The sequence below is a fragment of the Seriola aureovittata genome, chromosome 15 (genome assembly GCF_021018895.1).
Source record: "Seriola aureovittata isolate HTS-2021-v1 ecotype China chromosome 15, ASM2101889v1, whole genome shotgun sequence".
Taxonomy (NCBI): Eukaryota; Metazoa; Chordata; class Actinopteri; order Carangiformes; family Carangidae; genus Seriola; species Seriola aureovittata.
Genome location: NC_079378.1, coordinates 318,856 through 335,130, shown reverse-complemented (window position 1 = coordinate 335,130; position 16,275 = coordinate 318,856). Strand labels below are relative to the sequence as shown.

At 44.7% G+C, this 16,275-nt stretch overlaps 1 protein-coding gene across 1 annotated transcript; it reads left to right on the top strand.

Moving 5' to 3' along the window:
* The first annotated feature begins 1,593 nt into the window (after positions 1 to 1,593).
* Positions 1,594 to 14,977, top strand: LOC130182504 (GTPase IMAP family member 7-like). Its single transcript, XM_056397494.1, has 2 exons — positions 1,594 to 1,804; positions 12,220 to 14,977. Exons 1-2 carry the CDS (start codon positions 1,780 to 1,782, stop codon positions 13,095 to 13,097), a joined length of 903 nt encoding a protein of 300 aa, XP_056253469.1. The 5' UTR covers positions 1,594 to 1,779; the 3' UTR covers positions 13,098 to 14,977.
* The last annotated feature ends 1,298 nt before the right edge of the window (positions 14,978 to 16,275 follow it).

The following is a 16,275-nucleotide window of genomic DNA, read 5'->3' as shown; positions in this document are numbered from 1 at the left end:
TTTTGTTTTTACTGTTTCATAGTTCCCTGAACTATTTTAGGCCTCCTCTTTAACGTGCGCACTGAGTTATTTATTCCTGTAGTCTTCTCACACAGACTCTGGACTAACAGGGTCCCGGACCCTTTTCACAACACACATTTTAACTATGTTATAGTCATTACTTGACTTTACCTATTTTATAGTCTTTAACTTGACTCTCCTGCCTTATGATTCATACGTCCTGGTTTCTCTCTGTTCGTGGATCTCGTCACCTTCACAGTCCAGTAGATCCTGGCCTCTTTTTAACAGCACATTTCTCTACTGGAGGGCTTTAGTTCAGGAGTCCCAGACTCCCCTGTGCACGGTTCAGGTCCTGCTCTGGACAGTAGGAGAGGTTGTTGAGATCCGGCTCGAAGGACCAAGTTGTCAGGAAAATAAACTCAGGAACAACGTCTGAAAATTCACAAGAGTAGGAGATTTATTCTTGCAGCAAGGGAACAAGTTACACACAAGAGCTCACAGTGCAAATGTTCAAAGAATACAAGATTCACACAGGATTTATACAGCAGCTGGGAAGAACAGCGAAGGTCACGGCGCTCCTCTCTGAGAGAAACAAACACAATGTCAAAATAAGAAAAGTTCACTTCAGGACAATACAGTTTCTCTTTAGGATAATTATGTTTATCTAGTCATAAAGTATCACAATTTTTCCAACACACACCCACACACACACACACACACACACACACACACACACACACACACACACACACAGGAAGCCATAAGTAAATATCCCCTTCCTGTCTTTTACAAATGAATCTCGGTGGAGTTCCTCCTGGTCTTCAGCTCCTCTACAAGTTTTAAACCCAAACGACAGACGATCTAAAGTCTTTTCTCTGTTTTCTTTATCTTTATTAAACACAACGACAACATCCGTGTGAAATCCTGAGAAAAACCATGTGTATATTATTTCCCACTCATAGATTCATATCTATAAAAAGAATAATTTAACATAACCAAGATTGGTTATTTCACTTTATGTTAAATTATTCTTTTATATATAAAACACACACATATATATATATATTTATTTTTAGGCTGGGGAGGGGGAATGATGTGCAGTAAGGGACCGGAGCCTCTGCACATGGGGCGCCTGCTCAACCCACTCGACGCCATATTTAATTATTTATATAGTATATGGTGTATGTATTTGTATTACCTATATTTATATTTTTCTATTTATTCTTTTCTATAATATTTTTTCATATCTTACTGTAAATATTTGATCTTATTGTTAAATTTTTCCATTTATATCCAAGTATTATTTAGACCTGCAGAACTCGCGTTTCATCTTGGTTTATATTTCTTTTCTTCTTACTATCTTTATTGTTACGAACCAAAGCATCAAAACAAATTCCTCGTATGTTGGAAAACCTACTTGGCAATAAACCACATTCTGATTCTGATTGTCTCCGACAATCCGTCAGTAATGATTCGTTCAATTTCATCTGATTTCACAGTTTCCTTCCTCTGATGATTTCCTCCATTGTTTTTTTCAAACTTCAGCCTCCGACCTGGTTGATGTTTCGTCACATCATTAGAAACAGTGAACAGTCGTGACTTGTCGACACCTGAGCTGTACCTGTGTTTAACCTCAGAGCGTCACACGTCGGTCTGTGTGACCTGATGTGACCTCTGTGGGCCGAGGGAGGGCGTGACGTGTGATTGAGGAGGAGACTAGGAGCAGATTATCACACTGAGCTACAAGCTATTCACCAGCAACAAGCCACAGAGACAGACATGGGCAGCAAACTCACTAAGACTCGTGAGTACATTTACAACTTTTATATTTGTTTAGTTTGAAAACCTAAACATACTTATATGCATATATATATATATATATATACATATATATATATATATATATATATATATATATATATATATATACATATATATATATATATATATATATATATATACTCTAATTTAATGCCAGCTGCCCAACATGTTTTTTCCCTTTTCTTATTAAATATTCCAGTTTCTGAACCCTTTGAGGTTGGTGATATTTCTATTAATATCTTTGTGATAACACAGTGTAGAAATCTGATTTAAACATTGTTAGAATCTGTCGACTCTCCACTTTCTCTTACATATTCTTATGTGATCGTACGTGACTCACAGCCTCTAAGAAATCTGGTTAAAGCAGCGTGACAGACGACACTATGACTCAAAAATGTCATTTTAGGCATTTATTATCCATTTATCTACAATTGTACTATATATTGTGCTATTGTCATGAACCTATAGACTTTGGTGAACACATTTCAAGCACCAATACAATTGATCGTGTAGGAGCGTGAAAGCCAGTATATGGTTTGACGGCCAGCAGAGTGGGCCAAGACACACAAAAAACATGGAAAATAGGAGATTGGGAAATAGGCATAAACATAATATCAAGGCACATTTCCAGTGAACTGGGAGGCGTCACTGTGGTCTGCCAGGAAGAACACAGTTACCTGGAGGTGCGCCAGGAGAAAACATAGTGAATAATAAGTGAGGCAAGAGTAGTATGATGAAGCCAAAATGATTGGAAAACAGGATGCACATACACACACATGGCCATCTGACATATAAAAGGACATGTCATGTTCTGTGATTGGTTGTTGTTGTCTCCGTCTATGACTGTGAGTTGGGCCTCCCCGTCTGACACCTGTGTCTCGACTGTCTGATTCCTTTTTCCATCCACCACTTCTCGCCACAACAATCCACATCAGTAAAAGTTTGTTTTCACAAGAGATTTGAAGAATTTCAAAAACCAGGCTTGAGTTTTTAAGCGTTTGGGCTGGATGATGTGTTCGCACGGTGAGAGGCCTTGTTAGAGAAAAACCTGAGATTATTTTTGTGACAGAAACACTCTGGTATTGTGTTCTATGCATGAACTCTTTAAAAGCTGAATTTATGAAATAATGGAGAAATGGAGAAGAGGAGAATTAGAAACAGCTATAAACTCTGTGCAACAAGTTAGTTTCACATGTTGCTTTGAAACTATGTTAAATTGCATCGTCAAATAATAAATATCAAATAAATAAATCAAACGAACAGATAAAAGCACAAACACAGATTTCAGTGATTTCAGAGTGCAGCCTGTGTGAGCTGCGTCTGTTTCCTGAGTTCATTTCATCTGAAACCACAGATTCTCTCAGGAATTTCCACTTGTGAGAGACCATTAAAAAGCAGGGATCCTGCTGGGTGTGATTTCCACCAGTTGTGGTGACAGGAAACAGAATTAGGAAAACTTCTGGTCGCTGAGTGGAGAATCAGGAACAATGAACAACAAACATTCTGATGGGATCTCACAGCTCTACAGTTTTTACTATTATTTATCTATTATTTACATTATTGAATTATCTATTTGTAACTTTAATTTTAATGTTGTGCTGCTGGACACTGGGGGATGAATAATGTATCATTATATTATTATAATATATCAAAATATCCATCTATCTATGTAATGTAGAAATATATTTATAAAAAACTGGAGTGTACAATCATAGTGTCTCAGCTCCAGCAGTGTCCTGGGGGGGGGGCGCCTCTCCGGGGCCCCACGAGGACCGAGCGCTAAATGTTTAGGACTGTTCCCAGTTAATTAGCAGAACATGTTTTCTATCAACGTATTAATAAGATTCATAAGAAAACACCACATGGTGTCAGACCAGATGACAAACTGAGCTCTCTGCCTCAGAAGGGGTTAGAGGTGGAGGTCAGGTGATCTGACGTGGGGCTGTGTGAGGTCCTGGGGCCAGTTGCACAAAACACCAAGTTTTCTACTTAAATATGGCACTTAAGGTTTAATTTCTCCTGAGCTGAGGGAGATAATTCAGGGTGTCAGTCAGAATCGCTTTGTTAAGGAAAAAAGATAAGGCTTTTGCAGCAGTGACAGAGATTTTACAGCAGTGAAATTCTACTGTTTCCATGGAGACCGTTAATTTGCTGACATAAGCACTTGTGATCTCTGATGGGAACATTAAAGAAGAGCACAGCTGAACTCCCCATGTTACAGTTCAGGCAGGGTCAGAGGAAGATTTAGTTTGATCACTAAGGTTTAACTGACTTTAAGTGATTCCTTAAGTTTAAGACTAAGTTGAGGAGAAAACCTTAAATACTTCTGTTAATGAGGATTGTAATAAAGGACTGTATTAATTGTTGTTTGTTGATCCTGATTTCTATCTTCGCCCCAGGTGTGTCTGTCAAAACACAGATGCTGACAACTCTTCTTTGATTTGACTGTTTAATAGGTTCAGGCAACAGTACAGAACATGGGCACAGCTTTGTGTGAATGGTTCTGTCCAAAGGAAAGAAAAAAAAAACATATTATCTGGCCCACATTACACGCACAAACATATATGACATATGCACCTTTAATATTTGTAACAAACACACCTTTCTGTATATGTAGTATAACTAGTTAGCATAAACAGCAAACTCACTAACTTAAATACAGAACAAATATGTAGCCACACATCCACTTCTAGCTGACCAATTAACAACCATATGCTTTAAGTTAGCAAGCAGCTCCAAGCTAGGTGTCTATAATTATCAACTTATGAAACAAGGATAATGAACTAGCAACATAAATAATACGACTTACAGGTCTCACGGACGCACGCACACAATTGGTAAATCAATTAGTCTCTGACTGGCAGCCTCCGTTCTCTCTCTCCACTCTGCACTTTTTGCCGTCTTCAGGCTCGCATGTGTTCGCTCCCCATGCGCCGCGCGTATCCGCCGCCGATCACCGTCACGCACCCAGAGTAATCGATAATGGTCTATGTCCCTTTTGTACAGCCGCCCCCAGACAGCGATAGCTGTTTGCACCAACAAAGGGCTAACCATCCTAGGAGAGTGTGGGTTGATCCTTATCATCTGGTATGGCTGGGAGGACGACCAGGCGGGCGACAGGCCTGGTGTAGACCTTGTCCTTTATCTTCACGTCGGCGGACCTCACATGACCGTCTGCACTGGTATGCACCTTGATTACCCGTCCAATAGGCCAGAGTGCCCTCGGTAACTGGGGATCTACCAGCATGACTACCTTGTCCTCAGCGAGGTTGACTCGGATGGTGTGCCACTTCTGGCGAGCTTGCATACCAGGGAGGTAGTACCTGATAAAACTTGACCAGAAATGGTCTGTCAAGATCTGAGAGTGTCTCCATCTGCGTCTGCTTAAGAGCTCAGTAGCTGGATACACTACCTGAGGAAGAGACCCATCTCGCCGCCCCATCAATAAGAGACTTGGGGTCACAGGGTCTGGATCAGCAACGCTGGACGATACATAGCCCAATGGCTTAGAGTTCAGAAGGCCCTCCACTTCTATTAACACCGTCCTAAGTACCTCCTCAGCCTGTGCCTGAGCCCCCACAGTCGTGTAGAGTGCCTGTTTGACTGAGCGAATCTCCCTCTCCCACACTCCTCCAAAGTGAGGAGCCGCAGGTGGGTTGAAATGAAAGGCTATCTGCTCCTTGGCGAGGCTCTGTTGTAGTTTAGGCGACAGTGCTGCAAACGCCTCTCGTAGCTCCTTCTCGCCTCCTCTGAAGTTCGTTCCTTGATCTGAGAACAACTCTGCTGGGGTCCCTCGGCGGGCAATAAACCTCCTCAGAGCCATCAAAAAGGAGTCGGCATCAATGTTGGTGAGGAGATCTAAGTGCACGGCCTGCGTGGTGAGGCACTTAAAGATTATCCCCCACCTCTTTTCAAGTCGACGGCCTACCTTCACCTGGAACGGCCCAAAGCAGTCCATACCCGTGGAGTAGAAGGCTGGCTTGAAGAGGCGAAGGCGAGCGGCTGGTAGGTCAGCCATCTTGGGGACCACAGGTCTGGACTTCCACCGATGGCACTCTGCACACGTGTGCTGGTGGCGACGGATAGCTTCCCGCCCCCTGAGGATCCACAAAGTACGCCGAATTTCGGCGAACACTCGCTCCGGTCCAGGGTGATGCAAACGGCTGTCGTAGTCCTGTATCAGCAGTTTGACGGCGGGGTGGCTGGGGTCCAGGACGATAGGATGCAGGGTAGCGTAGTCTAGCTCCGCCGATCTCCGTAATCTCCCACCAACCCGGATGACTTTATCTGACTCGTCGAACTCTGGGGACAAGGTAAGTAATCGGCTACTTGACAGAACAGGTTTACCGGCTTTCAAGAGGCGCATCTCATCTGGGAAGCTGTCCTGTTGGGCTTGTTGGAAGATGAGGGTCTCTGCTTCCTGGTAATCTGCCACTGTAGGACTACTGGACTGATCTGCCGCCCCGTGAAGCGCCTTTGCAGTAATCTCTACAAGCTCCCTCCATGTGCTGCACTTGCTGGCGTCTTGGATTCGGGGCTCACCAACTGTAGATGTGACTCCGCAGAAGGTCGACTTCCGGAGTTCTGATACCTCTTCCTGAGCAGGAAGGGGAGGGTTTCCTGGCCACTCATCCCGGGCTTGGAGGAGGAACTGTGGGCCCTGACTCCACCGATTGGGTTCTGCAAGATCTCTCAGGGTCTTTCCTCTTGTGATATCATCTGCAGGATTCCTTGCTGAATCCACATAGCGCCATGTCCGGAGATCTGTGAGTTCCTGGATTTCAGCCACCCTTGTTCCAACAAAAACCTTAAAGCGGCAGGAATCGGACTGTAGCCACATCAGCACAGTTGTGGAATCAGTCCACAAAGTGATCCCACCGATCTTCAATGTGAGCTCCTGCTGCATCACTGTGGCTATCTGCGCTCCTACCACCGCTGCACACAACTCCAGTCTTGGCATGGACAGAAGACGTTTGGGTGCCACTCTCGATCTTGCCATGAGGAATGCCAGGTAGGTATTACCCTGATTGTCCTCTGTCCGCAAGTATGCCACAGCCCCATATGCCTTCTCGGAGGCATCACAGAATATGTGGACCTCACGAGTGACGCTGGCACTGTCCACTGCTTCAGGGGTGTAGCACCTTGGCAGGCTGATGGATGGTAGGACTTGCAGTTCCTCTACCCACTCATTCCAGGCATTTAGAAGCTCTTGGGGGAGGAGGGGATCATCCCATTCTCTGTTTTTGTCCCAGAGACGCTGGACCAGAACCTTGGCTCTGGTTGTATAAGGCAAGATGTACCCAAGAGGGTCATACTGGCTTGCCAGAACCTTATACACATTCCGCATGGTCGGCACCTCACACTCCACTGGCCGCTGCTTGTACCCTAGGCTGTCTGACTGGAAGTGCCAACTGAGCCCGAGCGTTGATTCAGGGACCTCTACACTATCTTGGGTGAGCCAGAGCTCCAGGCTATCTGATCGGGCATCCTTTGGCAGGTGACCAACGACGCTGGGGTTGTTGCTGGCCCACTGGCGTAGCTCAAAACCACCGGTGGCTAGAAGGGTCCTCAGCCTGTCCACGAGTTCCCTGGCCTCCACTACTGTCGGTAGACTCTGGAGGCAGTTGTCCACGTAAAAACATCGCTCCACTGAGGACCGAACACTGTCTCCAGGCTCACTGTGGTCCCAAACATGCTTCTGCACAGCATAGATCGCGCAGCAGGGACTACAAGTGGTACCGAATGGTAATACCTGCCACTCAAAGACATCTGGAGGGTCGTCTCTTCTCATTTCACGCCACAAAAAGCGCAGTAGAGGCTTATCTTCTGGTAAGAGGCGGACCTGGTGGAACATCCCTTTAATGTCACTGCTGATGGCCACAGGATGTTCTCTGAAACGAAGCAGCACCCCCAGGAGTGATGCACCTAGCGTCGGTCCAGGCAGGAGAGACTCGTTGAGGTTCAGGCCTTTTAACTGATATGAGCAGTTAAACACAATGCGATTTTTCCCATTGTGGGTCACCATGTGGTGCGGGATGTACCACGATTCCCCTTCTTGGCTGAGTGCGTCAGGCTCCAGTTTGAGGACTGAGCCTGCATCGACCAGCTTCTGTATCTCAGCTTTGTAAGCTGTGGTCCTGTCTGGATCCTTGGCCAATCTCCTCTCTGTGCTCCGAAGGCTTGGCATGACTGCCTCCTTGGTGGCATGGAAGTGTGGCATGTTCCTCTTACGGAGAAGTGGTGTGGCATAGCGCATTACTCCGTTCACATCCACACGTGTGGTCTTCGTTTCAAGTAGATTTACCGCCTCTTGGTCCTGTCTAGACCGGGTCACTACTTTCTCCTTCCTATATGGCAGTGTATCAAGCTGCCACAGCTTCTCGACGTTTCTGAGGAGCTCCGTGTTGGCAGGGACTGTGGACGTCAGGAGACACTGCTGCGGCCGTAGTTGTTGCTCCACTAATCGTGCCGGGCCCTGCAGCGTCCAACCCAATTTAGTCCGAATGGCGACTGGTCCACCTGGGGGACCCAACTTCACTGGCTCAATGGGGGTAATGAGATGTGGGTGAGCCGCACCAATAAGGATGAGTGGTCTGGCGTTCTCAAACTGCTGGAGGGGGAGACCTGCTAGGTGCCTGTATCTTTTCTGAAGACTAGCCACTGGATAGGAATGGTCAGACAAACCCAAGCGAGTAGCTGTAAAGGCTCTGTTGATGCAGAATCTCTTCTTGGGCTGTAAGGCGGGAGATAAACTGAATGATACAGCAGCCCCCCGGAGGATCTGGACGTCCTGACGGATGGTTCGAAGAGCGAGATCTTCTGGTGTCCCCTCTAGACCCAGCTTCTCTGCAGCGGCGGAAAGGAGCATTGTGCGCTCAGACCCATCATCCAGTATGGCATAAGTATCCAGGGTGCGCTTACCGTTACGCAGGATCACCTTAATCACCTTTAGCAGCACACGGTTGCAGTCCGTTGGTCGATCTAGGTAGAGTACCTCGGTGGATGTGTTTACAAGGCAACTTGTCTCTATTGACTCCTCCTTAGGCGCTCTGCTGTTAACTTCATGGAGTACTTGCAAGTGCTTACCCTGGCAGAGTCCACAGAGCTTCTTAAGGGTACACTGTGCAGCCTGATGGGACCTTCCGCAGCGCCAGCATTTGTTGTTGGACCGTATCCACTCAGTGATCTGGGCTTTGGTGAGCTTCTGGATGGCTGAGCACTGATTGAGGTAATGTGCTTCATTGTCACAGTAAGGACAGTATACCTTTGCTTTCGGCCTCCTCTTATCTGAAGGGGCGGAGGAGTTGATTCCCCTTCCCTCTGCATCCTTAGCCCCATGGAAGACAGACGTCGTACGATGTACATAACGACCCTCTGACCTCCGTCCCTGGTTTCCTTTCTGTCCTTTGTTAGGTGAATTGCCATCAAAGTCTTGACACCATGTCTCATACTGGAGCCAATCTGCGAAGTCCTGGAGTGTGTACGTGGTTCCTGGACTGCGAAACATACAGCGCCGAAAGTCTGACCTCATTTCCAGCGGCAGCTTACTGAGCAGACGTGCTACATGCGATCCACATTGCAGCTCAATCTCACCTGCTGGACCCAGAGTCTTCAGCATTCCCACCAGCGACTGAACCCGTAAGGCGAACCTCTCAAAGGCGGCGGTGTCACCGCGACAGATATCAGGTGAGGTCATAACACTGTCTATCCTCTTTAATGCGACCTGGTACGGCTGCCCAAACTTCTCATTCAGAGCAGCCATGGTGTCTGAATACGGAGTGGGTGAATGGAGGTATGAATCCGCCACTAGGCACGCTTCTTCCAGCTTTAGGTGGTCTGTTAAGATCTGATATTTGAAGAGCTCTGTTGCGTCAGCTGGTAACAGGTTCTCTAGAGCAATCTTCAATCGAGCGAACTGACTTGGGTCTCGCTGGCTGAAGTCCGGTACAGTTGGCCGGGGTCCCCTGTAAGATGACTCTGCTCGAGGGGGTTCACTGTAGGACTGTCCGTAGGAAGGCTCTGCCGGCCTTCGCTTAGGTGCACCTTGCGGTGGAAGCGCTGGTTGAGGTGGGGCCCATTGTGCTGCTGGTGTATCAGCCTGCAGGCCTGGCTGGTGCTTGATTGGCGTGGAGCTGGACTGTGGAGGATGCTGCTGAGGATCTCCATAACCCAGCTGTTTAGGGAGCAGACCCACCTGGTATAGACGACCCCTGTCTGGAGGGGGAGCACTCATTGCTGCTGGTCTGTTGTGGGTCTTAGCAACGGAGGGGGTATTGAACCTGATTTCCTGGAGCTCGTGCATCACCTGGTCCAGGAGGTCTGCCACTTTATTCCTCTGTGGCTGCTCCTCGGGCTCTGGCCATGGTGGTGGGGGTTCTGGCCATTCCTCTTCTTCACATTGTTCCCCTGCTGAAGGCAGAGCTTGAGCCGGTGGGGGTACGTCGTCAGGCCACTCGCCTGAACCTGGCTGTAGATCGAGGGACCTTATGGGGGCGTTACTTACTGTAGCTGCCTGTGCTTCCTGGAGGCTGCGTACTGAGTCAACGAGCGACCTCATGTCCTTTCTGAGTGAGTGAAGCTGCCCGAAATCCCTATGAATGGCTAACTGAGCTTCACGAAGCCGTGTGTTCTCCTCCCTTATCACCTCCAGCTCCTGATAGAAGCCAAAGGAGCTATACTGCTTTTCCTGGTCTCTCTTGCCTTGGAGGCGATAAGGTGAGTGGTTAGAAGAAGTGAGGGAGGTCATCTTGGCTGCTCCCTCTTGGTGATGATACTCATCCTCTTCATGCCCATGTTCGTATGGTACTGTGCTTGAGTAAGGTGTAATTTGTGGTTTACCCCTTGGATAGTCCAGTTCGTAATCCTCTAGATGACGTGGTGGATGTCTATCCCTCTTAGGACGGGCTCCACTGCTGTACTGTTGCATCCTTATCCTGGAGTGAAGGTCAGAATCCGGCTCGAAGGACCTCAATGTTAATGAGGATTGTAATAAAGGACTGTATTAATTGTTGTTTGTTGATCCTGATTTCTATCTTCGCCCCAGGTGTGTCTGTCAAAACACAGATGCTGACAACTCTTCTTTGATTTGACTGTTTAATAGGTTCAGGCAACAGTACAGAACATGGGCACAGCTTTGTGTGAATGGTTCTGTCCAAAGGAAAGAAAAAAAAACATATTATCTGGCCCACATTACACGCACAAACATATATGACATATGCACCTTTAATATTTGTAACAAACACACCTTTCTGTATATGTAGTATAACTAGTTAGCATAAACAGCAAACTCACTAACTTAAATACAGAACAAATATGTAGCCACACATCCACTTCTAGCTGACCAATTAACAACCATATGCTTTAAGTTAGCAAGCAGCTCCAAGCTAGGTGTCTATAATTATCAACTTATGAAACAAGGATAATGAACTAGCAACATAAATAATACGACTTACAGGTCTCACGGACGCACGCACACAATTGGTAAATCAATTAGTCTCTGACTGGCAGCCTCCGTTCTCTCTCTCCACTCTGCACTTTTTGCCGTCTTCAGGCTCGCATGTGTTCGCTCCCGATGCGCCGCGCGTATCCGCCGCCGATCACCGTCACGCACCCAGAGTAATCGATAATGGTCTATGTCCCTTTTGTACAACTTCAGTGAACATTTAAGGAAACATTAAGGAGAAGATTTAAGGGTGTTTTGTGCAACTCTTTTTATTTTAAGGAAATCTTAAGTTCAGGTGTTTTGTGTGACCAGCCCCTGATCTACAGTCAGTGTTTCACCTGCAGTGGTTCAGTCCAGAGGAGCAGCAGGAGCAGCAGGAGCACCTGTACACCAGCAGAGTGATGAGCTGCTGTGGGCGGAGTCAACAGAGAAAGACGTTTCAACATTTTTTTAAAATAAAAGAGGCATTTTGTTTTCAGGTTGTCCGTCCGTCTCATTGTCATGGACACAGTATCTCGGTAACGCCTTGAGGGAACTTCTTTAAATTTGATAAACATGTTCACTCGGAGTCAAGCACAAACTAATTAGATTTTGGTGGCTAAAGGTCAAAGTTAAAGGTCAGTCTGACCTCACAAAACCCTTTTTAGCCATTACTCAAGACGTCACAGCATTTATGACAAAATTTCACACAGAAGGTTCATATTTTATCTGACTCTGGATAAACAGGGACGCGACCTAAAACTAGTTTGAGTGGAGAAGGGATACGACCATGAAGAGGTGATTCTTCAGCCCATTACTGACTGTTAACCCTGTCAGCGCTATGGTCTGAAAATAACAAGACACTTTGTTTTCAGGGGTTTATCTGTTAAATCATATAGAGATTCAGATTATGCAACAAGGGAGTTAGAGTTTGTTCTTTACAACATCAGTAATGTGTTTGTGAAATTCTCCAACAGAGTCAAAGGAGTCAGACCTCAGGATTGTGCTTGTTGGGAAAACTGGAGCTGGGAAAAGTTCAACAGGAAACACCATCTTAAAGAAGAAGGTTTTTCAATTCGAGATGTCTTCTTCTTCAGTGACAGTAAAGTGTCTGAAGAAAACAGCAGAGTTTGATGGTCAAACAGTGGCGGTTGTTGATACTCCAGGTCTGTTTGACACTGATAAAACCCAAGAGGAGGTGAAAAAGGAAATCACGAAATCCATCTCATTGGCTGCTCCAGGTCCTCATGTGTTCCTGGTCGTGCTCCAGCCGGGTAAATTCACAAAAGAAGAACGAGAAACAGTGAAAATCATTCAGATGGTGTTTGGAAAAGAGGCAGCATCTTACACCATGGTCTTGTTCACCCGTGGAGACCAGCTGGAGAAGGACAGAGTCTCCATAGAAGATTTCATTGGTCAAAATAAGACTCTCAGTGAGTTCCTCGGTCAGTGCCTTGGAGGATACCACGTTTTCAACAACAGAAAGAAGAATCCGTCTCAAGTCCGTGAGCTGCTGAAGAAGATCAACACCATGGTTCAGAGAAATGGAGGAAGCTACTACACCAACAAAATGTTCCAAGAGGCTGAAAGAGCCATAAGAGAAGAAATGGAACGTCTTCAGAAAGAAAATCCAGATATGGAGCCTGATGAGGCGAGAAGAAGGGCAGAGGAAGATAACCCCTTTACACGGGCCGTTCTACAGGGGGTTTCATTTGGAGCAAGTTTCGGAGCCGCTGCTGGATCCGTGGGAGGTCGAATGGGAAGTGCCCTGGGAGCTGCAGTGGGGGCTGCAGTGGGGGCTGCGGTGGGGGCTATAACTGGAGCAGTAAAAACTAATGCATGTGCTACACAGTGATATTTTTTATTATAATATATAATTAGCGATCATCAGCAGTTCATTACAACAATATTAACATGATATAAAGGGAAAATAATCATGGTAACTGTGTGTAACTTTGATTTGATCACATCTCGTTTATTTTTCTGCTTCTGTTCTTGAACGCATCATCTTCACCAGCAGGTAGTTTTCTGCTAATGTTAGAGATCATCAGCATTTTAGTTTCAATAATCATTATTCATTATTCAACATGTGATTAAAGAGACACTGGTGATCTCTTCAGTCCAAAACAATCCACCTCATATTCTGTAATATGTGATTTAAAGTCACAGAAGAATCTGGACGCATTGCACTTAATTAATTAATTAATAAACCTATAAAGAGAAAGTCCTTTAAGCTTATTGGTGCTATTAACTCTTGTTCTATATTTTTCAGTGAAGAAACTTTGTCCTCCTCCAATAACTAAAACTCTATAATACAACTGCCCAGTGATACAGTTTGAAATTTGGACATCACTTCCCATTGGATTTTATATTGTGTTGTTTACCGTTCCAAACATAGCTTCATAGTAATGAGTCCAGTTTTTGTCAAGACGTTCACTTTGATGTGACGACATATGACCTGTGGCTGATGATGGCAAGTGTTTCCATCTATTATTATCTTCTATTTTGTCAAAGTTAAAGAGCAGTTTGTTTCAGCCACAGACGACAGGGAAGTACCAACTTCAATACCCAAGTAGAGGACTTCATTTGTCACTTTATCTGAAGAAGGAGCGACACCTTATTTTTGTCTACATTAATCAGCATCAGTACTGATTTTAGCAGATTAACTTTGTATCCTGAAAGATTTTCAGATTACTCTAGTGTTTTTAAAACATAGGGGAGAGTTTGTTGAACATCTACCACATAAACTAATGTGTCGTCAGCATAAAGTGATATCAAATGTGATGTTGCGCCTAATGTAAGATCTGAGAGTTTCTCATTAATTGTACCAATGGGTCGATAGATATGGTAAAGGCTAATCATTTTCCCAACTACTGTGTCAACACTATTGATTTCAGAAAATATCTTGAGGTCGGCATTTATCAATGAGATTAAATGGTAACTGGGACATTCCAAGACATCCTTATGGCCTTAGGTATAACTGTGATCAGGGCTGTGTTTAGATCTTTATGGAAAGCACCACTTTCAACGGAATAATGTAACGTTTCTAACCTCACTCGTCCAAGAATATATAAGTAAATTCCAGAGGTATCCCACCTACGTCTGATGTATGGCCCTCATTTGAAGCTTTGGCTGCTCATCCAGTGTATTAGGAGAGTTTAGCATTTGAATACAGTTTTACTTTTTGAATATCTTGTTTATTTCCTTCATTGATGATGGTACTCCATGTGCCTTGTTTCTTAATAAATCCTTATTTTGAGTTCATTTTCTTTTGTTATGGTGTATCCCCTTGTGAGATCATGCAGAATACCTGTTTTTAGTGGCACCAAAAAAAAAATCTTCCTATAAAAATGTTTTGAAATATCAATAACAATCAAATATCAATAATATCTTCATGTTGCTTATCGATACATTCAATCTTATTCAATCTGTTCATGATCCCATCTATCAGAGACAATAGTGTTGATCTCTTTCCTGTGTTGTGCCCTGATGCAAGAAATCAAGGCAGAACCTGGAAGTCTGATCCCATCACTCCTATCCTGAACTGCCTGCACGTGCACACTACAGCTGATTTTACAGTATTCACCCTGACCTATGAGAACATGGACTTGGACCTAGTTTCCTTTCAGATTTCACTCTACAATACACACTAAAATCCTTTTCCACCAGAATTAGCATGTATCAGCAGGTTTTTAAACACAGGTAAACCCTTTAATAAAAGTTGATTGACCTTTTTTCCACTGTCAGTCCAGTTTGTCTTTCTGTTCGGACCAAGGACACACACAACTCTCAGGAGTGATGTCATCACATGCATTTACAGAGCATGCACACAAACGCAGGGGGGAAGAGTCAGCTGCTAGCTTCTGTGCTAACTGGTAAAACAGATTTGTCTTGTCTCATCCTCAGGTTATTGCTCCTGTGAGTCAAGAGACTTATTCTCAATGTTGTGGAGAGACGCATGCAATGTAAGATGGAGGCCATCTTGGACAATACCAACCATCCTCTCCACAATATTCTGGCAGGACAGAGAAGCAGCTGCAGCTGCAGCAAACGTCTCATCTCACTGCAGAACAGAGAGGTTCAGGAGATCCTTTGTTCCCACTGCCATCAGACTATACAACAGCTCAGCCAAAGACAGTGGCTATAATAGACTGTAAATATAAACCAGGGCTGAAAGCAAGGAAAGTTTCTGATCCTGAAATGTGTTCAGGGGTTAACCAACTTCAGTCAGTCCACAACTGGTCTGACCACTCTGAGTTCAGACCAGATACCTCAGAGCAGATGTTGATCCAGCTGTTTCAGTGTAGATCCAGGTTCCTGGAAACCCAGCTGGGAGTCTCATCATCTACTGGAACCACTGGATCTTCTCCCTCCTTCATCTCTGTTCTTTGTACAACGTCTCACCAGATCAGAACATCAGAGTCAGGACTGAATGTAGACACTGAACACATAAAACAATATTTCAATTGAACACATGAAACATTAAAGCTACAGAGCTCACTCTCTCAGTGAGAGATAAGCTGTGTTTTTCTATAGAAACACTGAACCTGTAGTTCACCATTTATCAAACACACAGCTGATGAATCATCATCTCAGCAGCAGTTTATTCTCTTTCAGTAACAAGGTGAAAGTTACTATGAAACTTACATTTTAAACATCAGACATGTTTCTCTAACCCACAGTAAAATGATAGAACCAGCTTTACATGGCAAGAGATGAAAAGAGATGAAGTGAGGACTCAGATTTACCTCTCTCTATCTGACATCAATAAACAGAATATGTCACATTTTGATTATTTAATTACAGTCTCCCTGTTACAGTTATTTTCTCACCCGCCACCAAATGTTTTATGAATTACCATGAAAAGATAAACATGAACATACATGAAAATATACTCTCTGTTTTTAAAGAAAACTTAATTATCAATACAAAATAAAATGTACATATTAAAATAACAAAGAGGGAGGTCACACACCTGTGTGTGGCACAATAGCCAGGTGTCTAATCAATACATGACATAAAGGCTTTACTTT

What these genes read in the sequence shown, in the direction of transcription:
- LOC130182504 (XM_056397494.1), top strand. Translation starts at nt 1,780, where the DNA reads ATGGGCAGCAAACTCACTAAGACTC. An exon ending in CAGCAAACTCACTAAGACTC is followed by an intron (nt 1,805 to 12,219) that starts GTGAGTACATTT and finishes ATTCTCCAACAG; the next exon opens with AGTCAAAGGAGTCAGACCTC.